Source organism: Xiphophorus maculatus, chromosome 2 (genome assembly GCF_002775205.1).
Source record: "Xiphophorus maculatus strain JP 163 A chromosome 2, X_maculatus-5.0-male, whole genome shotgun sequence".
Lineage (NCBI taxonomy): Eukaryota > Metazoa > Chordata > Actinopteri > Cyprinodontiformes > Poeciliidae > Xiphophorus > Xiphophorus maculatus.
Window position 1 is genome coordinate 6,703,876 of NC_036444.1, and position 26,799 is coordinate 6,730,674.

The window sequence follows — 26,799 nt, forward strand, 5'->3', positions numbered from 1 at the left end:
CACATAGAAAAAAACTCATTGGGACTAAAAATGTGCGACCAGTTCGACTCAATATGAATTTACAACAAATCAATATTTATTTCATGTCTGCTGAGACTAAATTAAGTTTAAAACTGAACGATTTTAGGTATTGTTTTTGATTTTGTTATGTTATAAATCTGAATTTAAATGTACTTTTACATCATAAACTCATTTATGGGAGTTTATGATGTAAAAGGCCCACTTTATTCCAACACCCCTAAATAAAATTCAACAAAATCAGTTTCCTAAAGAAGTCAAAAAAGTATTAAATTCACATTTCACAATTATTTAACACATATTTTGTTTATGATCACCTAATCCTAGTAAAAACATACATATATATTTAATTGAGTCAGAAGAAAAATAAAAAAGGCTAAATAAAATAAAAAAAGTCAGAAAAAAGAAATAAAAAGTAAAGGGGGAAAAAGGAAAAGAGAAAGAAAATATGACAAAATGAAAAGAAAGAGAGAAAGAAAAGGAATTAAGATAAAAGAAAAAGGAAAATGACAAAAGAAAAGAAAAAGAGACAGAAAAAGGATAAAAGACAAAAAATTGACATAAGAAAAAAGAAACCGAAGAAACAAAAGTAAAAAAGGCAAAAAAGAAAAATAAGAAAAATATTAAAATCCTATATGAATGAATGTTGCAACAAACCCTTTTTCTTAATCTGAAATGTATTTGATTCATAAATAAACTGATCTCCAAGTCAGTGAAACAATCGGCAAGCATAACGAATATTAAACTTATTCAAGTGAATAAGCAAGCAGTGCAAAGGCTGAGAAATTCACATAATTACACGACACACACAGAAAACTGCAGACTGTTTGAGAGCATTTAACATTTCAGTAGAGCGGCCTGCCTTATCAGTCAACCAATAAATCCAATTTATGAGTTTGGATGAACTCGAGTGCAGTTTTAGTCTAAAAGCGAGCTGCACCAGAAGGGGCTGACAGCATAAATTTGAGAGCCTTCGCTGCACAAAACCTCACAGGTCCTTACATAATCAAACTTCCCCAAGTCAGATGAAATATTTTATTACAGGTTGAACACCAGCAAACAATAAAGTCATGATTTTTTTAAACATATTCCAAAAATTCACACAAATATATCTGCATGGTGATGAAACTGATTTAAAGCAAGTTGGTTCATTTGCAAATGAAGGTGGCTTGAATCCATTTACACCTACAGCAAACAAATCAATTACTTACTGCACTGCAAAAACACAAAATCTTACCAAGTAATGTTGGTCTATTTTTTATCTTAAAACACAAAAAGTGAGACAAAACCTGACTTAGATAGAGGAGCTTCTTTTAAACTAATAATTCTTTAATATTGATTAAAAAATGCTACTTTCATTCACAGATTATTTCACTTTTAAGAAATTTTTTTCCCATTTTATGAGTGAATCAATATTAAGGAATTATTGGCCTTAAACAAGCTCTTATATCTTGCTGAAACGTTACTTGCAAGTTAGTTTTGTCTTATTTTAAGCGTGCTAAGATATTACTAGATAAGTAATACTTGGTATTTTGTATTTTTTACAGTGGTCATGAATAAAGAAAGGGAATTATGAAAATAAAATGCATTCCTATGACTTTGAACAAGTTAAACATTCCTGCTCCTGATTGCAATCAATGTTTCTGTTTCTGATTAGAGAACAAAGCTGCAAAGAAAACATGTTTAATTAAGTGGATTAAAATAAACTTCAAGCCAAAAAAACAAAAACTTACTGCAATGGATGTAGCATCTTTGCTGACATATTGTTAATTATTAATAGCGTTGTTTCTGTAACTCAAAGCTCAGGACTGATCAGAAGTTTTCGTAGTGATGCATGAAATAGGCCTGATCTCTCTTGTTCATCTTCTGACACGCTTTCTCCACGTTCTTGGTCAGTCCAGGCGGTCCGCAGCTGAACACACCGATTTTACCGACCTGCAGAAAAATAATAAAGGACCATGAAGCTTCAAAAGTTACATCTTGTTGTCCAGGCTTTGTCATCTGGGCGAGGATTTCCTTTGCAAACACACAGAATGCTGCAAAATATGGAAACATTGAATTTTATATTTTTTTATTTTTATAAATAAATAAATAAAATGAATAGAATTTTATTTTATCAATAAAATATTTTTCTAATTTTATTTTAATAATACAAATACAAAATATATATATATTTTATTTAATCTAGTCAAATAAAGATTAAATAAAATCTTAAATTAATAAATGTAAAATATTTTTATTTATTTTTTTCTCACTTTTATTTACTATTTTAAATTATGTTGTGCGTCCTTTCGTGCAAAATGACTGAAAATAATTCTGATTCTATTCTATAATTATTACATTAATTTAGCATAAATGCTGCCTCATACTTTCTGATTTTAGTTAGAAATTAATTCTGTGGTGGAAAATATGATCAGGCACTTTTTAAATCTGATGTTGAATATTTTACCAGATAACATTTTCCACTACAGTCCCCTCTTTTCATAAGACAATGTGTAATATTTTAAATTAATCCCACTAAATTTTATTTAACCTTCACAGTTTAGCATTTTTGAAGCTTCCTTCTGTCTTTTTCTTGTCAGAAACTTTTCTATTTCTAACTTAAGAAGCAAAACAACTTGATAAACTTGACTGGCAGCCGATCAGAAAGATGAACATGACAAATAATTTCCTGACTTTTCCCGCTGTGGGACAGTAAAAGCTTTTCTCTTCTATCTCCAAGTTATTTTAACTTATGTTTTATAATAATAACTAAAAAACAAAAATAATTTTTAAATGTAAACTTTTTTCCCCCCCAGTTTTTTCTCCTCTTCCCTCTGAGGTCCCTTTAGCGCCCCCTGGCGGCCCTGCCCACTTTGAAAAACGCAGTGACAGAGCGCTGACCTCAGGGTGAACTTCCTGCAAGGAGCTGAAGAAGGAGACGAAGGGCGGACGACCAAAGTGAGTGACGGAGCGCAGGCCGGTGAAGAGGCTGCGGTTCCACACCTTCTGAAAGTGGCGTTCACACACGTACTGCACGGAGGAAAGCAAAGTGGATTAAAGTTTTGGTAAAATAAACAAATAGATATCTGAAGTAGAAGTCATGGCTGATAAACTGAAACCTGGGAAGTGGGAACTCTGAGCTACTTTCTACTTAAAGGGGCAGTACGTGTTTTCCAGCCACAAAGTGCAATTTTATAACATAATCAAGTTACTATGTTACCTTCAGTTGTTATAGATATGCCATAAAAAATTAAGAGACCACTTAAAATTATTAGTTTTACTTTTTAGAAGTACATGTTTGAATAAAATGAACATTGTTCTTTAATTCTATGAACTACTGACAACATGTCTCCGAAATTACAAGCAAGAATTTTGTATCTATTTGCAGAAAATGAGAAATGGTCAAAATAACAAAAAAGATGCAGTCCTTTCAGAAATCAAATAATGCAAAGAAAACAAATTCATGTTAATTTAGAAACAACAATACTAATATTTTAACTGAGGAAGAGTTCAGAAATCAATATTTGGTGGAATAACCATGAGGTTTTCAACGGGGTTCAGTGCAGTGGGCTCTTAGTTTTTTCCAGAGCTGTATACATTTACTAAATGACTTAAAAAAAATTTTACTTCTTGATTGAACTTCTTGAAATTGGGCCTCTGTCTCTTTAAGAAACTCCTGCTCTTTCTGAAACTCTGCCTTCAGGAAGTCATCACATCATGGCTCCTCCATGTATAATGAACTCAGCAGATGTGCAGTTCTACCAGGTGTTTGCTAACTGCTGCTGGCTAGTCTGAAGGAACCGAGTGGGGGAGATCTTCTCTGTGAAGCAGAAGGTTCACCCAGGTGTTTTCCACAGCTGAATGGTTGCCATGGAGATTAAAGGATTTCTCCAACATGCATGGAAGAATCAAAGCAAAACTCCAGATATGTTTTTGATGCGGGAATAACATTAGAACATGACATAAAGCTCAAAAAAGTGGATTTCACAATCCCTTTAAAACATTGAAATGTCAACAAGGCGAAGCGCATTGTCTGCTGTTACCAGCTATAGCCGCTTCCCACTAGCAAACAGTGCTTGTGCGGTGTTAACCTCACCAGCATGGTGGTGCGCAGGTCGAACTTCTCGGCCACCTGGGTGATGTACGTGTGGACGGAGACCAGCTCCTGAGTGTCCATTTCCTCCACCTCCCTGATGATGTCTGAGACCCACTCAAACTGGCGCTGCGTTCGGGTCACCCAGATGAAATAAACCTTCAGACGACAGATGTTACTGAGAGAGTTTACGGATAAAATTAAATATGAGTTACAGCAGTTTCAATACTTTCTAAGAAACATATTATTTATTTTTAAAAATTTTTTAGAAGCACTGCTAAAGATTTGTATGAAACTCTGTAGCAAATAAATTTTTTATTGAAGTGAAAAAATAGAAGAAATGCAAAATCTTAAGTATTTTTGTCTAGTTTCTAGCGCAGAGCACATTTTAAATAAGACAAAACTAACTTACAAGTAATCTTTCAGCAATAAAAAAGAGCTTATTTTAAGTCAATGACTATTTAAGACCGATGAAAAGGTTCTAGTTTAACTGACTATTTCACTTTATACATGAGAAAATGTCATGAATGAAATATTCTGCCAGTGGAAACAGAACTTTTAAAACCAATATTAAAGAATTGTTTACCTAAAACGAGCTTTTATATCTTGATGAAACGTTACTTGTAAGTTAGTTTTGTCTTAAGATGTTTTCACTAGAAAAAATACTTGTTAACATTTTGTGTTTTTGCAGTGTTTCCATTCTGAATAGAACTGAACAGAACTGTACAGTAAAAACGCAAACTCTTACCAAGTATATTTAGTTCAAATATCTCAGTACACTGGAAATAATACAAGTACATTTTCAGCAAGATATAGGCGCTAGTAAATTTTTCAACTTATAACAAGACGTTTGTAACAACTGCAAGTGAACTAGTACTTTCAAATTATTGACTTAAAACAAGCACCTAAATCTTGCTGAAAAGTTAGTTTAATCTTATTTTAAGTGTATTGAGATATTGTTTTTGGTTGTTATGTTTTTATTTTGGATATTTAAAATGTCTTCCTGTTTGTTCCTGGGTTCTTTACAAAATTGAACTTTATTAATCATTGAGAGAATTAACTTCTATTACCATGCAATATATACCAATATATTATTTGAAAATGGTCAAAAGACAGTAATATTATCATTTATCGCAATAATTATTGGGACTTTTTTGTTGTGACAGGCCTAGTTGGTATGTTACAAAGGACAAACTGGCATATTCCATAAATTATAATATGTTCCAATGAGGCTAATTTGTATATTGACAACATTTAACTTTCTCTATTAATTTTTTTTCCTTTTATTGGTCTGATATCATATTCTATTTTAAGTGTCATGTTTAAAATCTGAGGTTTCTTCTTCTCCTGAGGTGCCATTAAAGATGGCGGGTGATTGTTTTCATTTTTAGGACAAACCTTTTTACACAGAATCTTGGACTTGATGGAGGACTTGAACACCAGGTCCTTGAGGATGGAGGTGAACGGTGTGACGCCGATTCCTCCTCCCACTAGAACAGACACCTCAAAGTCGTTCCACTCCTGATGGCCTTCGCCGAACGGTCCATCCAAGTAGAGCTTCAAATTAAAGAAAATCCCTTCATTACTGTCAAAAAGGGCCAAAAACCATTAAAACAGGCGAGAAAGCAGGAAAGAGGCGTACTTTTGGATAGGAACCAAACTCCAGGAGGCTCTCCTCGGTGTAGAGCTCTCTGAGCCGACTGGTCCAGGGACCCACGGCCCGGATGTGCAGGCTCAGGTTCTCCTCATGAGGGGCTGAAGTCAGAGTGAATGGGTGGTATTCGTCTGTGCCCAGCACCAAGCAGGCGACCCGAACCCACTGGCCTGAACGGTACACGAAGCCCGGGGGACGCTTGAACTCCAGATGTGTCACGCCTTCGGGAAGGACAGCCGAGAGAAGCATTACATAGAGTGTAGATAAGAGATAAGAATGAGAAATTAGTTTATTTTAAACGGGACCTATTATGTAAAATTCACAACTTTCTAAAAAAAAAAAGGTTTTTGGCAGGTTAATGTTTTTTTGATGTCTGGAAAATGATCGGTTTCAAAAACCTCCCAATTGTTACGTCACATTCTAGGGTCACTGTGCCGTTACCTAGCAACACCAGCAGAGTTCTACACGTTACCTAGCAATGCTAGCAGAGTTCTACACGTTACCTAGCAACCCAAGCTGAGCCCCAGCATGTTTTACCGCTGTATGTGCGGTACAATGACTGCTGATTGTAGACTTATCATCCAGAAACCACTTTTCAAAGATGTACTGTTGTATAATTGTGCATCTTTTTGCAGTCGTCTTCACCTGCGAGTGTAAATGTTGAGTTTGAGGACCATGGCCAGCAGCAGCTTATTTTCATTTAAAGTGACAAGAGGCCTTAAAACAAACTATTCTGAAAGGAGCTCAAAATACACAGCAAAACAAAAATATCTTACAAAATATTTTTTGTTTAATTTTTTTAGTGCAAATAAGAAAACTAAAACTAACTTACAAATAATTTTGCAGCAAAATATATAGCAATTTGTTTCAAGTCTATAATTCCTTAATGTTGTTAATAATTAAGAACTAGTTCCACTGGCAGATTTTTCACTTAAAACATGGGAAATGTCTGGTTACGAGTGACAAAATCTAGTACTTTTTATTAATATTAAGGGATTATTGATTTAAAACAATATCTTTTGTCTTGCTGAAAAATTTGCACTAAAAAGTAGACAAAACTACTTGGTAACATTTTGTATATTTGCAGTAGGCAGAACTAACCAGACTAAAATCTAAATTTTCTAAGAATGATTTTGTGCAAAAAATAAAATAAAAAATGTAGCGAACATGTTCTTTATTGCCCTAATAGGTCACCTTTAAAGACGATAAATTAAGAATACCACCTGAAGGCAGCAGCTCTGCTCTGAGAACAGGGATCTCCAACTTTTTCCTGCTCAGGCTGATCAGTTTGTCCAGCAGGAAGAGCAGGCTGGGCGGAATCAGGTAGACGTGGAAACGAGGCTCCTGGAGCAGAGCGTAGCTGCCGTGTATGACCGTCTGATGGACACACACACAGGTATCTCGGGTATCAGACAATCATAACTGCCTCCCCATCAGGGATCTGAGCTCAGAAAGTGCTTACCAGAATGTACACAACAACGTAGAGGTAATGAGTGATCCAAAACCCACGAAAACTGATGCGACGAAAGTAGTGGGAGGCAAAAACGTACATAAATGCAAAGGCAAAGAGAAGCAGGACGCCGGTGATTCCTACAAAGAAGCAGAAGGGAAAAAATGACACAAAAAGCTTTGACAAAGATCTAAACTTTAAAATTGGATTAAAAGTCTACCTGGAACTGTCTGAAAGAACCACCAGTACCACTTAGGAGGGATTTCAGACCTAAAATGGAAAAATAACAGTGAATTACAGCGAACTGTGGTGTGCCACCAGGAGGCGCTACGAAGGCCTGAGAAAGTTGGAGGGAATATGTAAAAAAAATAATTATAAATGTATATTTTTTTACCTATGTATTATGGTCACTGGAAATATTTTTCTCAGAATTCTGATTTAATTTCAGAATTTTGACTTTTCTCAGAATTCTAATTTGAATATGAGAATTCTGGCTTCTTGGAATTCTAACATTTTTTCAGAAATCTGACTTTAATCTCAGAATTTCAACTTTAATCTCTGAATTCTAACTTTTTTCTTAGTATTATGAGGTCAGAATTGCGACTTTAATTCTCTGAAATCAAAAGTTAGAATTTGGAAATTGAAGTCTGAATTTTGCGAATTTTTTCCAGTGTCCCTAATCCTCCTGCATACAGTTTTTCTATCACTACTAGAAAATATAAGTTAAAATAATTTATTCAAATGTTATGTGCTATGCTCATCGTCCTGATGGCTTATTGTCAAATTTATCAAGCTGCTCTGCACCCCAAGCTAGCATAGCAACGCAATATGGAAAAGTTTTTGTCAAGAAAAAAACTGAAAGGACCCTTAGAAAACTCACAGCCAATTAAAATGAGAAGGTATGATGCAGCATTTATGGTAAAAGAATTTAACAATGAGAAAAAAACATTGCAAAATGGGCTTGCTAAGGGGGAAGCTAATGCTAATCTAAGACATCTCCAAATCTCTTAATGAAATGTGTAATCTTACCCATTGTTGACAATGACGTTTGGGAACAGGCAGGAAAGGATGCTGAGGTCGCTGATGGAAAACATGTAGATGTTGACCACATGGCCCAAACTGTGAGCAACTGCAACACAAAAACCAGTGACAAAACATATGAAAAGAGCAGCAACACAATGACACAAAAACCAGCAATACACCCACTGATTCACATTTTCACTGGGAAACTAGAGAACGCTGCTTAGTCAAGAAATAATAATTAAACAGTGACTGGTCCTCGCTTCTTAGCTCAAAGTCTTATCCTGGTTAAGAGAAAAGACTTTAAACCTCTTTTGTCATGCCAGATGTCATGCAAGAAAGCCATCTTGTCTCATTTTAAAACAAAAAAGATTAAATACGCCCTTGAAGGATAAACGACTAAGCCCTAGAAAACATTGGCATATTTGATTCAATGATGTTACAGGAGGAACACACCGCAGTGATGAATAAAACCCCGTTTAAGAACTTAATGATGCTGTTTTCAGCACAAAGAACTTGAAATAAACGCAGCTCTCTAATCTAATTGAACAGCATTATTTGGGGAAGTGAATGCTCAGTAAATTGCAAAACTTTAAAGATAAATGTTTAGTTATTTATGCAGAAAAACTTGCAAGACCATCTTAGAGGATGTAGGTAAAACATGGTATATCTGTGTTTTTGCACCTTTTTTTAACATGTTATCATGTCGATCTGTATGAAAATTTGTCTAGCTGACATGCTTAAGTGAAAAAGAATAAACTGAACAATTACAGTGTGAAAAACAATTTCAATTCAGACAAAAAACAAATCTATATCAGCAGGTCAGGCTTTTTTAAAGGTGAATTTTCCAGGCACATAGTTACCATTTGTAGCACAATCAAGCAACTATGTTACCTTCAGCTGTTAGAAAAAATTACATATATATCAAACATAACTTGTAGAAATTTGACTTTCCAATATAATGCCTTAAAATTGGACCTCTGTCTCTTTAAGAGGCTCCTGCTGTTTCCAAAACTCCACCTTCAGCTACAGTTGGGTCATATTTTATCACAATATTTTGTGGCATTATTATACAATAAACTATTTATAACTGAATTTTTAGGGGGGGAAAGTAGTTCTACATAAACATATTTTTACTCAAGTAAAAGTAAAAAAGAATTTGGTAAAAATGACTTCAGATGGATCATAATATAAAGTTAAGTGGAAATTTTGATATTTTAAAGATCAAAATGAAAATACCTCATATATTTTGATATATATCGATATATATATATAGATATATACAGTATATCTATATATATCTATAGATATCGATATATATATCGATATCTATATATATCACAACTATGAAATAATAAGATCAGGCAAAAAAACATTTCCAAATAATTTTGTTTTCAATACAACATTTATGAAACTTTAGCAAAAACAGCAGTTGATTTTTTGGGGGGTTAAAACATTTTTGTTCTTCATTCAGTGAAGTTACTGAAGGATAGAGAACCCAGACATTTTACTCAACTAAGACAGCACAGTAAAAATATTCCTAAAAGTAATTTCTTTCCACAAAGTTACTCAATTAAATGTAATTGATTAGATGTAGCTTGTTACTACCCGACTGATAAGAACCTTACTCTGTTTTTTATCTAAAGTCCTCCAGACTGACCTGAGAGGACGATGGCCGTCATGGCCATGATACGGTGTAAGTCGATGGCGGCGTCGAAGGGGATGTAGCGGTTCAGGAAGGTTTCTCTCAACAGCGTGATGAGGTTTCGACACACGGTGAGGAGGATGTAGGGATACAGGAAGGAGATTCCAGCCGCTGTGCCGCGAGCGACTATGATGCCCATCACTGTGGATTCAGGCACACCGGTGGCCTCAGCCTGAGAACTGTAGACTGAACACAGGATCTCAGTCAACCATTTAATTCAAGGTTTTGTACATGTCTTTATGAGGTGATGTTTGAGAAATTTTATGTCTTCCACTCACAGTAGCATCTCTCAGTGATCACACCAGCTGTGATGCCAAACACGACGATGAAACAAACGATGTGGCGGCGGTAGTTCTCGATGAAACGTTTGAACTGCTGGACTTTCTGCTGCACAGGGTTTCTGATGTACTGCTCACGTTTCGGCTTCACGTAAACAGTTGGGGCTTTAACGCTTAACCTGCAAGTAAACAAATCAGTAACATGTTTTTTTAGTGATTATCCAAGTTTATAATGGCTTACTGTCTGTGTGGGAAGAGATTTCTGATTGTGAATAACACAAAAAACAGATTGTAATGCTGTTTCACCGCTTTCTCTTTTTACAAAATTGACCAAACATGTTTGCTTAAAGTGAACTTTTAAAGATGACCTATTAAGGTTCCTAGAACAGGTGAGAATGAGTCTATGGGCAATACATCAGTTTTTGCCCAAAATCTTTCTTAATAAATGAGATTTTAGATTTTAGATTAGTTCTGGCTAGTTCAAGCTCCTTTCTGGATGAGCTGTTTTAGGGCCTTTTGTCACGTTGATTAAAAAAACCCCAACTACTTCTGTCCCCTAACTCAACGTTTACACTCACACGTGGCTGCAAACAGATCTACAATTATTCAACTGTACATCTTTGAAAAGCAGAAGTAGAGCCTCCTGCGCAACCTACAAGAATGCACCAAATGTTTTCTGGATGGTAAGTCAACGAGACACTTGTCTTTTCTAGCAGCCATTGTACAGTGAATACAGAGGTAAAACCAGCTGACCAAACATGCTGGAGCTCTTCTTGGGTTGCTAATTGATAGGCGGAGCTCTGCTGGGGTTGCTAGGTGACGGGAGGTGCCTGCAGATTTGTGACGTTACATTTGGTAGGTTTTTGAAACGGTTAACTTTTCAGACAACAAATAACATTAAGTTAATGCCAAAAGATGGCTGTTTTTTATTTTTATTTTAAGCATTTGTGTTGTTTTTAGAAGCGGTAGTGACCTAAATAAAGTACATGAAAACATAAAAAATACATAATAGTACTAATGTGATCAATACAAACAAACTCTAATGTGCATTTACTGAATACCTTAAAAACTGAGACGTCACGCAACTTTCAGAGTGAAATGCAGCAACCAATGACATGAAAGATAACCAGAAGCGTGGATTGGCTAAGAAAATCATGCTACTGCTTGATATTGATTAAAAAAAAAAGGTACTAATTTCACTGGCAGATTATTTAACTTATACAATACATTTTCCCCATGTTGTAATTGAAATAATCTCCAGTGAAACTAGTACTTTTTAATCACTATTAAGAGATTATTGACTTAACACAAGTTCCTATGTGTTGCTGAAATGTTATTTGTAAGTTAGTTTTATCTTATTTCAAAGTGTATGAAGATTTGAACTAGAAATTAGACAAAAGTACTTGGTAAGATTTTGTGTTTTTGCAGTGCATGAAACTGAAATCAGAAAACTGACTTACTTTTTCCGTCTTCGTAGCTCCACTCCATCTGATTTACTACTGCTGTAATAAAAATCAAATAAAAACTTTTAGCAGCTTATGAGCTTTCTTATTTATGTATCTAGTAGTCAGTTGTATTTGTGTAATATATACTTCCTGTATCAATAAATAACGGTTTGTCCTACTTTCTTACCCGTTTGCTGGAAGGATGAAGGACACTCTCTGGTCTCGACTCAGGCGTTTCTTCCCCTGATTCTCCATCCCTGGAAAGACAGAAATGGATTTGATAAGGACAAAAGACAATTGAAGGGGACCTTTTCACACGTTTTTACACTTCCATTTGGGTTTTTACTGCTTCTAAAAACACTTTTAAAGAACCACCCAGCCATTTATTGGCATTAAGTTAATGTTTTTTGATGTCTAGAAAATGAGCCGTTTCAAAAACCTCAAGAATGTAACGTCATGAATCAGCAGGCACTGACCCTTCACCTAGTAACCTCAGAGAAGTCCAGCCCGTTACCTAGCAACCTCAGCCAGACCAGGCCGTCACCTAGCAACCAAAGCTGAGTTCCAGCTTGAGGTGAGCATTTATTGTGTTATTAATGATTGTGATAAATTTCTCATTATAATAAGAATTTTGATTTATTGTTGTCACAGTAAATTCCACTTAGTGATTTTTAAAACCTCCCAAAACTCTCTGTATTGTTGGGAGTGTTAGTTTTACTTTTTCTCCACTGTTATTTCAATTAAAGTATAATTCAATTTGAAAATATGTGTGCAGTCTAGTGATACAAATCTCACTTTTTTATGTGACTAGTGTCATAAAGAAGCATATTGCAAATGGGATGGAGTAGTATTTGTGTTTGTTGGGTTATGATTGATGTGTAATGCAGTCAGAACCATAAAGTTAACGAAAAAAGCAGAAATTAATAGTTCTTACTGTCAGTTCAATAGTACCAATAAATATTGTGATGAAGGTTTACATCTATATCGCCCACCTCTAGCTCCAGCATGTTTAGTCAGCTGGTTTCCAGGGGGCGTGGCCAGCAGCAGCTCATTAGAATTTAAAATGACAAGAGCTTATTCTAAAAGGAACTCAAAATAGGCTGAATTGACTAAAATTTCATTATCTAAGAGTGATTTTGTCCAAATAATGAATGAATATGTTTTGTATCGCCCTTAGACTTCTCCTAATCTATATTAGGAAGCACAATAGGTCACCTTTAAACCAAACTTTCTCAAACCTTTGACATTGAGTTGAGCGAACTGCAGCTCCCTCTCATGGTCCTTCAGGAGCCAGTGAAAGTCCCTCCATGAGATTTTCTCCTTGTCATCAAACCCTGCCGCCTGCATCATGGCCTTGATGCCGTCCTCTGCCTGTGTCTTTGACAGAACGCCGTTGGAGATTTCAATGAAAGACCTGCAATTGATCAAAAGGGTAAGGACAAAACAGCCGAGTAAACACTGTTCAGCCATGAAAAAGATGAAGAGGAGAGCTGCTGAAACCTGAGCATCCTGGCGAATTCCTCCTTCGATAAGTAGCCAGTTCCACCAATGTCATTCATGGAGAACATGAGCTGGGATTTTTCCTCCGGAGACCCTGGAGTTATAAACATATTTCACTGCAGTTCCTACAACTGAACAAATAGGTTCACCTCATTGTCCCCGTACCAGGAAAGGGAACTCATCACCAAAATTAACCTACCTTTGTAACAATTTATACATAATTTTACCTAATGTGGGTAAAAGATTAATTTTAGATGTTATTTGTGCAAATAGACCGATGTGCAAAACTAGAATAATGTGCATAATTTCCAGAGGCTTTTGCAAACTTTTGTTTGCATTCAACATGGCTCCAATTCAATAAATAGTTGGTTGATTATGTCATAAATTAAATAAAACTTAGCATTATATTAATGTGTATTTTTCTTAAATATAAAAAACAGATTGAAACCTACATTAATTTTTATAAATCTTAAATAATTATAATAATGTATTTAAGACTTTAAGAATTATTTTAAGACGCTATTATTTTTTAAGTAATGAGTTATTACTTAAATAATCGCCATTTTATGTCTACATCCCGTAATATCTGTGTATTTTCAGATATTCATGTTCTTTTATTATTATTTGTGAAATACATAAAAACAGTCTGAAAACATGTTTTTTTTCTTGTTTTCTTGTGTCTTGGAATAGCTTAAAAATAACCAACAATTAATTCTTAACTTTCACAGACTGTAGAAAGCCAGAAATTCTGCTAAAAATTCATCTAAGATGCAAAATATACTTGTTACCACTGCTTTTACCTTTCATAAAGATGACTACGACATCAAGAAACTCCTGAAAAGAGAGGTAGCCGTTTCCGTCTTTATCAGCCAGCGTGAACATGGAGTCCACAAATAAAGAGTCCGGTTTCAGTCCGAGCGCCTCAGCAAACTCTGACGCTGTCAGCTCGCACTGCAGAACCTCTCTGGCTCGCTTACTGGAGATGCCGCTCATGTCTCCAGCATCACACTTCTCTATTTCCAGAACCTGAGCATCAAAAGGACAGCAATGTTATTATTATTAGTTATTATTATTAGGACTGAAATGATTAACTGGATTAATCAGATTCATTGTTATCACTCAGATTAATCGCGATGACTCGATTAATCGTTAACTAGAGTATAAAGACCCAAAAAAGGTCATTTGCTCAAAGAACAATAAACTCAAAGCAGCAAAAAAGCCAAAAATAAGTGGATAACTGAAAAATCTGTAGAATGTGCCATTTTGTTATACGATTAATCAATTAACCTTAAGAATAATTGATTGCTAAAGTAACTGTTAGTTGAAGCCCTAGTTATTATTTGTCGTCATAGTGTAATATCTCCAACATTTCTAATATTGGGATAAAGAAGGCTTAAGTGGTTAAATGAAAAATCTTAAGTATGTTAAATTTTGTTACTCGGTTAATCGATTAATCGTCAGAATAATGGATCACTAAAATAATCAGCTAAACCCTTAGGCATTATTTGTCAATATTGGAGATAGTGTAATATCGCCAACATTTCTAATATTGGGATTAAAACAGCGTAAGTGGTTAAATAAAAAATCTGCAACATGTGCCATTTTGTTATCTGATTAATCGTCAGAATAATTGATTAATAACTAAGGCTTTTACTAACGATTGTTTTAGTATTTGTCATCATAGTGTAATATCTCCAATGTTTCTAATATTGCATAAAAACAGCTTTAGTGGTTAAATGAAAAATCTGTCTTTTTGTTCTTTGATTAATCGATTAATCATCAAATAATCACTCACTACAGTTACAGTTAGTTAAAGCCCTAGTTATTATGTGTCATCACAGTTTAATATCTCCAACGTCAGCTGAGGTTCAGCTCAGACCTCGTCACATCAGAGGTCAAGCCAACAATTAGTTCCCCCGGCCTGAGGTTTGGCCTCAAACATGACTTGACATTTTGTGGGCGAACTTAAAGCTGCTCCTGCTGCAACAGAGCAGCATGTGAGGTAAATATCCAGGGGCTGATTGTACCTTGGAGAAAGCATGGCGAATGAAAGTTTCCACAATCTGAGCCCTCTGCTCTTTGGTCAGCGCCTCCTGCAGCAGCTCCCTCTCCCTCATCTCCTTCACTCTAATCTCCTGCCTCATGTCTTCCAGCTCCAGGCGCAAGTGGCTGACAAACTCTGAACGTTTGCTCTCATCATCAAAAAACAGCACCTGCATGTGCGCACACACACAGAGAGCACAAAAGATAAAAGTGATGGAGATCAGGTATAGCTGCAGAGTCATGCTTAGATCAGGGATTAAGCTGGCAGCAACACTAAAGCAAAGATAACTTTACTTTGTTAGACATAAATCTGTCTGCACAAGGTTAAACTGGACCGTGGCGTTTTAAATCGGTCGTCAGCAACTTACCAGGTCGTACTCTTTTGGCACTTTGAGCAGGAGACATTTATGGTGATGACTGCTGGAAAGAAAGATGTTCAGGTGGTTCTGGTTTCTCAGACTGAGGGAGCGGTGTGCGACCCCAGATCTGTCCAACACCTGCAGCCTCCTGTTTTCAATCTCCACACTAACTGGATGCAGCGGTTTTCTACGACCCTGCCACTCGTACGCTGCAGCCAAGAACCCAATAAAAAGATAAATACAGTAAGATACAGGGCAATTTAAATTATCAAGAAATAAAAATTTCTTAAACTTTACTGAATTTTTAAGTTACAGCCACAAACGTCATATTTTATCTTGGATTTTATGTCACAGACAAGGAATCTGCAACTTGTGTCTCTAATATTTTCTAAATAATTTTGGCTAACAATTCAAAGGAACAAGTTAATGTTTTAGATACAGACATAATGACAAATTCAGGGATTTTAACCAGTTTTCAAATTCTTTCTGCAATATTTGCACTGAATTTCTACAAGAATGACAAGAAATGTACCAATAATATTTCTTTACATCTCCTTTACTACTCATTAGTTTTGAATCTATGTGCTTTTCAAAACATATCTATCCTCTGTTTACCTTTAATTTAAACCCTAAAAATAGAAATAAAATGCTGTTTTAAAAAAGTTACAGGAAATTTCCTAGACTAGATTATTCAAATCCAGTTTCTATAGAATAATAAACTTATTGTCGAAAGAAATTCTTGTTTACTGTTGTTGATAGGGAAGAGGCTACCGATTATTTTATTAAAAATTGTCACATTCCGTAAAATTTTAATTTGGCCACTTAACCTTAATTTAAACAATATTATAAATACATTAAAAGATGTAAAACACATAATTAAATTACTTTTTTAAATAAAAATGTACATTTTTGCTTAAAATCTACAGCTAAAAAAATCCTTTTAACATCAACATGTGAAAAGCTTAAATCTTACTACTTTATTTAACATTAGTAAAGCATAGAGTTAATCCTTTTTACTTTTTTAAATGAACTAATTAATAATTGAATAGCAAAAGTTGCTTAATTATTTTTTACAGAATTTGAACCAGGTGAAGCTAAATCTAGACACTTCAGGAGTTCTGGGTTAAACATATTTACAGACAAAGAAGGTTTTTCATCTTAAATTGAACATTTATTGTTTGTACAGTTTTTAACAGTATCTGCTCTAGATGACGATTAATTGATTGAATTATTGATTAATCACAATTAATCTGATTAATAAAGCACTAGTTGGGAACAACGTAAAGATGCGGAAGAAGCTTGACAACTTTAAGAATCTGAGTTTAATTATTTGTTTCTAATTTCACATCGGTTTGTGTTCCGTATGCTCTTTTTGAGACGGACAAAAACAAACAAAATTGGATTCTTAATCACAAATAAATGACAAAACTCCACAGGTTTCATACCAGCGATTCCCAGAGTCGGCTCCTCTGTTGTATTTCCTGCTTTTCCTTTTCTCCTCTGAAACTTCTTGTACCTGTACTTCCGAAGACACGCCACCAGACAAGCCACCAGAAAACTCACTGAGAAGGCAAAAGTAATTAGTTTAACAGAAAGATTAAATGTTTCCTGTATGCAAACAGAGAGAGATTTCTACACTGACCAAGAGGGAAGAGACACATAACAATGATGGCGATGCCAAAGCCGGCGTGGCTTCCATCAAAGTAATCCAGTTTAGTGACGTTGGTGCACGGATGCAGCATCGATGCATCCAGCTGCGCAGGCTGAGGACAGGGGTCACCTGGAAGGCAAGACAGTTTTTCTATAAAAATACTTTTTAATTAAAAAAATTACAAAACAAAAGTGTTGAATCGTTACCCTCCGTCCATAAGAAAACGTTTTTTTGTAAATCAGTCTCCTCTGCGCTTGTGACTGCTATGAGAATATCCCGATATGTGAGACTGCGAATCGTCTGGATCTCCTCATCAGTAAACAAACTGAAGAAGTAAAAACACATTAATACACTGCAAAAATAACACATCTAATCTAAAATTAAGTATTTTTTGTCTAATTTATAGTGTAAATATCTAAATACACTTGAAATAAAATAAAACTAATTTACAAAAAACTTTTCAGCAAGATATAAGAGCTTGTTTTAAGTAAATAAATCCTTAATATTTATAAAAATTAAAGTACTATTATCACTGGCAGATTATTTCACTTATAAAAAGACATTATTCCATGTTATAAAGTAAAATAATCTGCCAATCTGGAACCAGTACTTTTTCACAAATATTAAGAAACTGTTGACTTCAAGTCAATAATTTCTTAATATTGATAAGTGATAAAAAGTTGATCAATGTTAAGTTAATAATTCCTGAAAAATTGCCTGAAATGTTCAATATTTTCTAAATGTTGTGTGGAAAAATTTGTTTTTGAACCTAAAATTCAAATTGTTGTGAGCAAAATATTATAGGAAAAGCCTAAATATATAATAAGCTAATATTTCTTTCTTCTTTTTTTGCAGTTTGTTTCAAGGCTCAATAAACATCCAAGTTCTAAAGGAAATTTCATTGCCTGATTATTTTTTGACTGGCTTTTATGGGTTAAAGGAAACACCTAAGTCTTGCTGAAATTTTACTTTTAATTTTGTTTTGTTTAGTAAGACATTTGCACTAGAAAAATACTTGGTAAGATTTTGTGCGTTTTTTAGAGACGGTGGTTATATTAAAAGTATCTCCATTAGGGTGGAATGTCTTCAGCGTTACCCGTTCTGCTTGTTCTCGAACCAGAAGCGGTCTCCGTTTCTGATGCGTTCAAACTGATCCAGGATTATGGCAGAGAAAACCGGACCGGGTCCGTCGGTGGACTCCAGCAAACCTCCAGGAAAGAGCTCCAGTTTCGAGATGTCTCCGCCGTACAGATCCGCAACATCGCGCAGCAGCTATAGAAGCAGAGTTGATGCATTTTATCTATTTTTTTGTCCATGAATTCATCTTGTCAGAGGCTGTAGGTGAGACCTGCGGGTTGCTGCTGCTGAGCTCAGGATTAATTTCTTCAAACATCTTTACAGGAGGCAGATCCAGAGCCCTTCTCGTCTCTGTGTAACTTTGCAGACCGAAGTCTCTCCCTCTCTGGATGGTCAAAGCCACCAGATCTGTGCGGCTGAACCTCAACGGTCCATACATGAAGTCTGTGGAAGTGGAAGCAGCGTTAGACGTGTAATGGATGTTTCAGCATCATCAGTTTAAAAACTCAGGAGAAAACTGAAAACCTCTGAGGTCCTCCACAACAATGTGGTCTTCTTTTTCTGCAATCTGAGACGCCATGCCCATCAAAAGCTCATCAACATCGTGACTTGTCTTCATGTTGGCACTCTGAAGAAAACAAATATCTTAAAAGGTGACCTATCGTGCTTCATTTAACAAGTTAGGATTGGTCTATGAGCTACAAAACAGCATATTTTGTTGGGGGGTTTTTTGCACAAAATCATTCTTAGATAGTGAGATTTTAGTCTGATCAGCTCTGCTTATTTTGAGCTGTCTTCAACCTTTACATTGCACATGAAAGTGGCTGCAAACAGGTGCACAGTTATACAACTGTTTGTACATCTTTGAAAAGCAGAGGTGGAGCCTCCTGAACAAACAACATGAATGCAGAAAATTGCTTCTGGATAGTTAAGTCAACAACAAAACACTTTTTTCCAGCAGCCATTGCACAGCAGCAGAAACAGATGACCAAATATGCTGTAGTCCCTCTTGGGTTGCTAGGTAACGGGCTGGGATTCACTGGGGTTGCTAGGCAATGAGCAGTGCCCGTTGATTTGTGACGTTAGATTCCGGACGTTTGTGAAAAGGATCATTTTCTAGACACCAAAAAACCATTAAAAACATCTGGGAGGTTTTTTTTAAACGCTCTTGGCTATTTTTAGAAGCAGCTGAGACCAAAATTTAAGTACATAAACGTGCAAAAGCATTTTACACATTAGGTCCCTTTTAATCTATTTGAAATCATTTAAAATGGTTTCTATAAACAGTATAACAACTTTGGGGTATATTTGATTGAGATTAGAGGATGTTCTAATGGTACAGTGGATCTTGAACCCTGCCACAGTTTGTCACATAATAAATACAAACTTCTGTGTATTTTATGTAAAAAACAAATATTGCTCAACTAAATTCAACCATTTTCTAAACCCATTTATTCTTGCCAGGTTGCGGGTTTGGAGGCTGCTCTCCGTGATTCTGGCCTTCGTGTAAGAAGCTGCAGAAGCCTTAAAACTACACATAGAGATGTCAGAATGGCCCAGTCAAAGTCCAGGCCTAGAATCTAGCTAAGAATCTATGGAAACAAATGAAAATTGATAATCACAGAAATTCTCCTTCCAATCTTTCTCCGCTATTTTCCAAGGAAGAAGCCACAGACATAAAACAAGTGAAAGTGGACTGAATACAAATGCATGCCACACTTTCCAGATTCTTTCTTGCACAGAATGTTGAGGACCTTTAATCACTTTCCTTCTGCTTCACAAGTATTACACTAATGTGTACACTATCCAATAAAATCATAAAAAAATGTAAAAGTTTAATAACTGAATATTTCAGGATAGACATCCCAAGTTTTTTTTTCTTTAACGTTAAATGATATTCAAACATTCCTCCAGGATGTTGAGAAGCTAAAATACCAACAAAAACTTTCTTTCTTCTGCAAATTGTAGATATTAAAGACATATTTATAGTCTAAGTAATTCCTTGGAGGCGTAACTTGATAGTTCCCCCATTTATCATTGAAGAACCTTTAAATTATCTGCATTCAGCAGAACGTAAAGGTCCATGATCTTTCCCCAAGGTAAACATTTCCTCTGTGTTGACTCAGGGTTTATCTAATAGCACTGCCATTATTTTTAAACTTTATGTGCCTTTTAAAAACATAACAGCATCTGAAAATAAATTTGTGATTAAAATACAACCAGCATTTTTAACAAAGCTTAGATCAACCTTCTCGGCCAAATTAAACAAATATATTCGCTAAAATAAATGTTCAATATCTTTAGTTATACAGTTGAAACCAAAAGTTTATATACGTCAAATAAAAATAAACACACAGCTTTTTTCTCACTCTTTAGTGAATTCAAACGTTTCTTGGTCTTAGGTCAGTTATAATCACCAAAATTATTGGTGATTTCATGATTTTTAAATGATTTTTAAGGCATTAATAAATAAATCTATGACATTATTGTGGCATTCAGCAAATTGAAATAATTTTGGTAATTCTAATTGACCAAAAACAAAAGAAATTTGGTCAGATTTAACTTGAGGCAGTGAGAAAAAAATATGTACGTGTCTTTTTATTTGGTGTATGTAAACTTTTAGTTTTAAAGGTAAAACAGAGTATTACTAAGAAAAGAAAAGAAAGAAATATTCTCGTAAGATTATAACTTTTTATACAGTTGTATTTTATCACAAATTTATAGGGTTTAAAAGGTAGTTGATAGCATATTTACCTGCCGCTTCCAAAAGCTGTTACAGAGACGCATTGCTGGTGATTTACTGCCATCGATGTTGGTAATCTTTCGAAAATGACAAGTTTTGTTTCTGCAGAGAATAAAAGAAAAACCACTGTAACCAAAATGCATACTCAAGTAAGAGTAGCACAACTTCAACACATTTTTACTCAAGTAAAAGCCAAAAGTACTCAAGTAAGAGTAAAAAAAAGTATTTTGTAAAAAGTCTACTCAAGTACTGAAGCATCAGTAATTTAATATTTAGAAATTACATAATCAGATGGGCCAAAATGTAAGTTATGTGGAAATTTGGGGCAGTTTATGAAACAATTTGAAAATAATTCAAGTAAATAACATAATTACAAAATAACAAAAGCATCCAGAAATTTTACTGAAGTAAGAGGAGAGATACTTCATTATAAAATTACTCAAGTAAAAGTAAAAAGTACAGTGTAATAAAAATACTCCTAAAAGTCATTTTTTTATCCCTGTAAATGTAATTGTTCAACACTGAATCGTTACCTCATGTAGACACCAGGGGGCGCCATAGTCATACCAAACCGCATGGCAGCAGCTTGAAACTCAGGAGAAATGCCTGGATCGACAAACTTCTGGTAGCCTGCAAAAAAAAAAAACAACAACAAAAAAACAGTCACAAACTCAAAAAGCTGCGGCGCAGAAACAACTTCCAGCATCTAGAAACTGTTTTCCCTAACAAATAAAAGTGAGTAAGGTCCTGGGATCCTCTGACTGTTGTCGCCATAACTTTCTTCAGCCGTGGCAGCTTATTCAGCAGAACTGGGAGAGCCGGGCTAATGGTTTGCTGACGGAGCACATGCCTGTCAAACTCCACCGCCGGTAGCTCACCTCACCGCGGATTGCGGTCGCTGGTGCATTACCTGATTCCCTGCACTTGTACGCACTCGCTCGCTGCAGGCTGGCTCAGGCTTACCTGGATAAGGAGGGAGTTTTCTGTCTCCGAGGAATCCTGGCAGCCATTCATAGAGAGCAATGTTCTGTGATGAAACACATGGAAGTTAAAAATTCCTGAAGTGTCTGAATTAAACTTTCAACATCCTGTTCCTTCTGCTTTTGAGGGATTTCTTTGTATGGAAAGCAAGTTTCCCGTTTTATCGCATTTCAAGCGCGACTTTAAATGAATTTTATTGCCATTTTAAGTGAAAAACCAACATAAAGAAGAGGATAACAATGAAGAATACATTATTTGTGTCCTCCAACCAAAAAGTTAATATAGCTACTGTGACTTTATATTAAGCCACATTTACTCAATTAAGCTACTGATTATACTCAACTAAGAGTAGCACTACTTCAACAGATGTTTACTCAAGCAAAAGTAAAAAGTATTTTGTAAAAACGCAATTCAAGTACTGATCAAAACTTCAATCATTTAATATTTAAAAAATACTAACATAAAATCTAAGTTATGTGGGAATGTTGGTTATTTTGTGAACCAAAATGACAATAAATAAAATAACTAACTAACCAAAGATACTTATTTTAGTTATCAGTTAAGTTACTGATTATTCTGAAAATTAATTGATTAATTGATCAAACAATTAGCATATTATGTACATTTTTCATTTAAGCCCTGTTTTAAATACAATATTAGAAATACATTAAATATGCAAATAAACAAATAATTCATTTCCTATTTTAAATAAGAAAATAAACTCTTATTGCCAAAAATGGATGATAATTTCTAAAAAAGGATGCATTTATATAGTACAGGGCTTATCTGCTGATTATTTTTGGATTAACAGATTAATATCTGGATATTAAAGATTTTTTTAAACACAATCTGAACTGGGTGAAGTTAAAAATGCCACTTGAAGAGCTTTTAGTAGAATAAATTGACCATTTTTATTATGGAAATTGTAGATATTTATTTTTATGGGAAAATTGTCTTGTTATAAGTAAATTTATCTGCCAAAGGAATTAGCATTTTTTAAATCGATATTAAGGAATTATTTACCTAAAACAAGCTTCCACGTCTTGCTGAAGAGATACTTGCAAGTTACTTTTGACTTATTTCAAGTGAACTAAGATTTTTCCACAAAAAATTAGACTAAAAATACTTGGTAAGATTTTGTGTTTTTGCAGTGTACATGCAGGTCAGAGCTGCGACTGGTCAGAAATGATGCTCTGCTCTCTAACTACCTCTTGTCCGTCTTTTCAGAGGGCAAATTAAATCATCACCTGTGCAGCGAGAGGATTATTCTTCTTCTCCCTTTACCTGGAGTGTGGCAACCACGGTCTTCCTGGCGTTTTGAAACAGCCTCTCATCTGACCACTCCGGGTTCTCCTTGTGCAACTTTGCGGCAACATAATTGTGGTAGCGAAACCAGATAATCCCCTCTGCTGCCGTGAACAAGTTCTCGTTGGCCCATGCATTTCCCAACTCTGCACATGGAAGACGGCACAAACAAGGACGTTTTGCTATTTCATCAGGTGAATTAGCCTCATTCTGACCACAACGTGCAGAACTAGGTCAAATACGTGACAAACTGCATGAAAGAAAAACACATAAACAGCACACATTTCTCAAGTGTGCAGAACTTTATCTGTTTTCTGCTACCAGTAATCAACCACTAATTAGAAATATAATTTAGTGTTTTATTTTGTTCAAAAATGTGACAAAAGGTGGGATAACATCCTGCGACTTAACCATAGGTGATAGCTACGCAATTTTCACAACGGGAGCAACAAAACACGGGTTTTATGACACTTGCATGACTCGCCTTTTGTTTTAGAGAGAAGGATTTACTGCGGTCACAGTGGCATATCATTTACACAATTATTAAAGAGTCACAGCTCACGTCAGGCTGGACCTGCTTTGACTCAGACTCTGACTGCAACCCCGATCCAGGGATGGAATATTATTAATAACAAACTATTTATGATTTTGTTTTTGCTTTCTGCAGCTTGCAGTATCGACTGGATGGCTATTGCAAAATGCAGAGGAAGAGTGGAGCAGATTGTTTTGAAGCTGCAGTATAAAGTTCAGTTGTTTTTCCTGGACTGCAAGATTGTGAAATTAGCTCCTCAGACTAGTGGAATATAAAAATAGTGAGTCGCTTAAGCTTTACTGTTCAGAATTAGCAGCATAAAATCAGTTATCAAATGCATGTCTGCTAAAGAAGGATGGCCTGCACTCCAACAAAGGAGAAAAATATATTTTAGCTTGTCAGCTGAAGGTTTTCTTTAGCTCTATCGTCATGTAATCTATAATACCAACAGGGCTGCAATTAACGGTTATTTTGGCCGATTCTGCAGATTTTTCATTAAAGTTTGTGTTAGAAACATATTAATAGATGCAAAAAAATGTTTCACTTCTTGTTTTAAATAGGAAAACAAACATTTTATTACCTAAAATGGAATAACGTAGCACTCGTTTTGTGTACGCTTGATTATTTGTAGCAAAGAATACAGTGTTGGCTAATTAGTTTTTTAATTTTGGATTAACAGATTAATAAAGTGACAGCAAACGGTGCTTAATAATAGATTTTTCATACAGATCTATTAAAACAAACAAAGTACATATTTACAGAAAAGTGTATATTTTTGTGCAGCTTTGGCCTAAATACTGCTCTGAAAGTGTTGTTCTTTTGCCAAATGGCCTTTTATTTGATTCTGTATAGTCTAGTTAACAATTAATCCGCTACTAAATGAGTTGATTGTGATTAATCGTGATTAATCGTGATGATGGAGAGAAATCTCACCATAAAGTCCCTGTGGTCCATATTCTCCAGTGGAGGGATCGGGAGCGCTCCACATGAAATTGCGACCCCCTCCTTTATTCGGCATGTTCCACTCAGAACCTCGATTCAAGAGTCCTCTAGAGAAACTTCTCAAGAAGTCAGACCAGGAAGAGGAAGGACCATATATGGAGCTCCCGTCTATCCACGCTGTCACAGAGTTCACCTGCATGAGTGGCACAGATTATCAGAAGTAAACGAAGAGAATGACTCAGAATGCAGCCCTGATTAAACGTAAACAAGAAGTAAAGCATGAGCACCTGAGCTCGAGGGTTGCTGGGACTCTGGCCGGACAGTTTGTCCCATTGTCCTCTCTGGAAAGGCAGTCGCACTTTCCCAGTGGCATTGGGATCAAAGACAGGATCCCCTTTAGGGACTTTGATGTTCATGAACTGAGGCGGACAACCAGGAGTTCTTACATCGAAAATTTCAAAGGCAACATGGTAACCTGAAACAATTTCAGCACAATTAACAAGGTGAGAAACCAATTTCTGAGTGTTTAACCTCACAAAGTCATTAATTAATTACAAGAATACAATGTTTAGGGCCTCTTATCACTTTAAATCCTTATAAGCTGCAGCAAACAGATGCGCAATTACACAACCGCACATCTTTGATAAGCAGAAGTGGAGCCTCCTGCACAACCAACAAGAATGCAGCTGGAAGTTTCTGAATGGTAAGTCAACAACAAAACATTTGCCTTTTCCAGCAGCACTGTGGTTCCACAAGTAGCTAAATATATCATGTCTGAGCATTTCGAAAGCATTTTTTAGATAGAAAAAAATGTACATTTTTCTGCCAAAAATTTTCTTGAAAAAACAAAAAGTTTATCAGTTTAAAAAGTCGAAAATTTGCCAGAAAAAAAATCTCAGAAATGTTTAGATTAATCTCCGAAATTTTCTATAAAATTCAAGGCAATTTCTAATTTTGAAAAGTTAAAACGATTTCTAGAAAAAAAACTCAGAAATTTCTGATTAATCTCATAATTCTTGAGGGTTTTTTTTCTAGCAAGTTTTCGACTTTTCTAACGTTTTAGAAAGTTTCTGAGTTTTTGAGGGAAATGTACAAATTGTTCTATTTAAATATGCGTTATAAATGCTCTACATGGCATACTTTATTTGAGAAACAAGGGAGCACAAATAAAACCCAAATTATTATTTTTGACTAAAGCACTAAGCCATTTACTTTACGTTTATTGTATTTTTATCGTATATTTTTCATTATTATTAATATTATTGATAATTTCCTCCATATTTACCGAAGAACAGAGACAGCACGGTCCGGTTCCGTGCCGACGACAAACCGGAAGCTCCCCCGGACAACAACCTGCTCAGCCCGCGTGCGTTCGGCTGCACCGGCTCGTGCACAGGTTGGTAGACTCCATCCCAGTAGCGCGCGGGCACGAGGCGCACTAGATGAGCACCTGCCGTGAGCACAGAGTCACCATCAGTCACCCGGTGATGTGTGAAACCGGGACCGCCTGCCGGGACTTACCGACGGCTCCGCGCTCCGGATGCGCCAAACTGTTGTACCAGCCGTCAAAGCGAGGCACCTCCCAGCTTAGTTTACCTTCACAATCTGCATGTTTTGAAACTTAAAATTAACCAGCTGCTTGTATTTTTATGTGGTTACAGAATAAAACACCGCTGAAGTTGACTCACGCTCACTGAGGATGATCACCGAGCCAGCGAGTGCGCAGACTCTCCAAACCCATTTACGCAAATCCATTGATGCGAGAGGCGCTTCTTGGCTCAAGAGGAAAAGAAGGACTCCTGAAAAGTGAAGACTACGTGCAGGTAGCTGAATGTTATTTTCGTATGTTCGCTTTTCTGTACTTACATAGGAGATTAAATGTATAATATTTATGTTAATAAATCGAAAGTTTCATAAAGTTGAGAAAAAAAACATGGAGTCTCACCCACTGCAGAGGCAGAGATGTTCACCAGGTGCAGCTGAACGCAGGTTTGATGACAGCTGAGAGATACTGCAATACT

The 26,799-nt window shown here is 35.6% G+C and overlaps 1 protein-coding gene across 1 annotated transcript; it reads right to left on the minus strand.

Annotated features, from left to right (window-relative positions):
* Positions 1 to 1,464: 1,464 nt before the first annotated feature.
* Positions 1,465 to 26,552, minus strand: duox1 (dual oxidase 1). Its single transcript, XM_023327044.1, has 33 exons — positions 26,467 to 26,552; positions 26,300 to 26,383; positions 26,064 to 26,228; positions 25,066 to 25,253; positions 24,770 to 24,971; positions 23,284 to 23,450; positions 21,982 to 22,045; positions 21,552 to 21,648; positions 21,030 to 21,120; positions 18,801 to 18,903; positions 18,547 to 18,719; positions 18,295 to 18,470; positions 17,405 to 17,523; positions 17,190 to 17,327; positions 16,993 to 17,109; positions 15,557 to 15,756; positions 15,173 to 15,358; positions 13,946 to 14,171; positions 13,146 to 13,239; positions 12,884 to 13,059; positions 11,833 to 11,902; positions 11,661 to 11,702; positions 10,201 to 10,379; positions 9,878 to 10,108; positions 8,227 to 8,326; positions 7,418 to 7,467; positions 7,210 to 7,337; positions 6,971 to 7,124; positions 5,736 to 5,968; positions 5,492 to 5,650; positions 4,097 to 4,252; positions 2,902 to 3,030; positions 1,465 to 1,953 (listed from the first exon to the last, which is right to left on the minus strand). Exons 1-33 carry the CDS (start codon positions 26,531 to 26,533, stop codon positions 1,831 to 1,833), a joined length of 4,587 nt encoding a protein of 1,528 aa, XP_023182812.1. The 5' UTR covers positions 26,534 to 26,552; the 3' UTR covers positions 1,465 to 1,830.
* Positions 26,553 to 26,799: the final 247 nt, after the last annotated feature.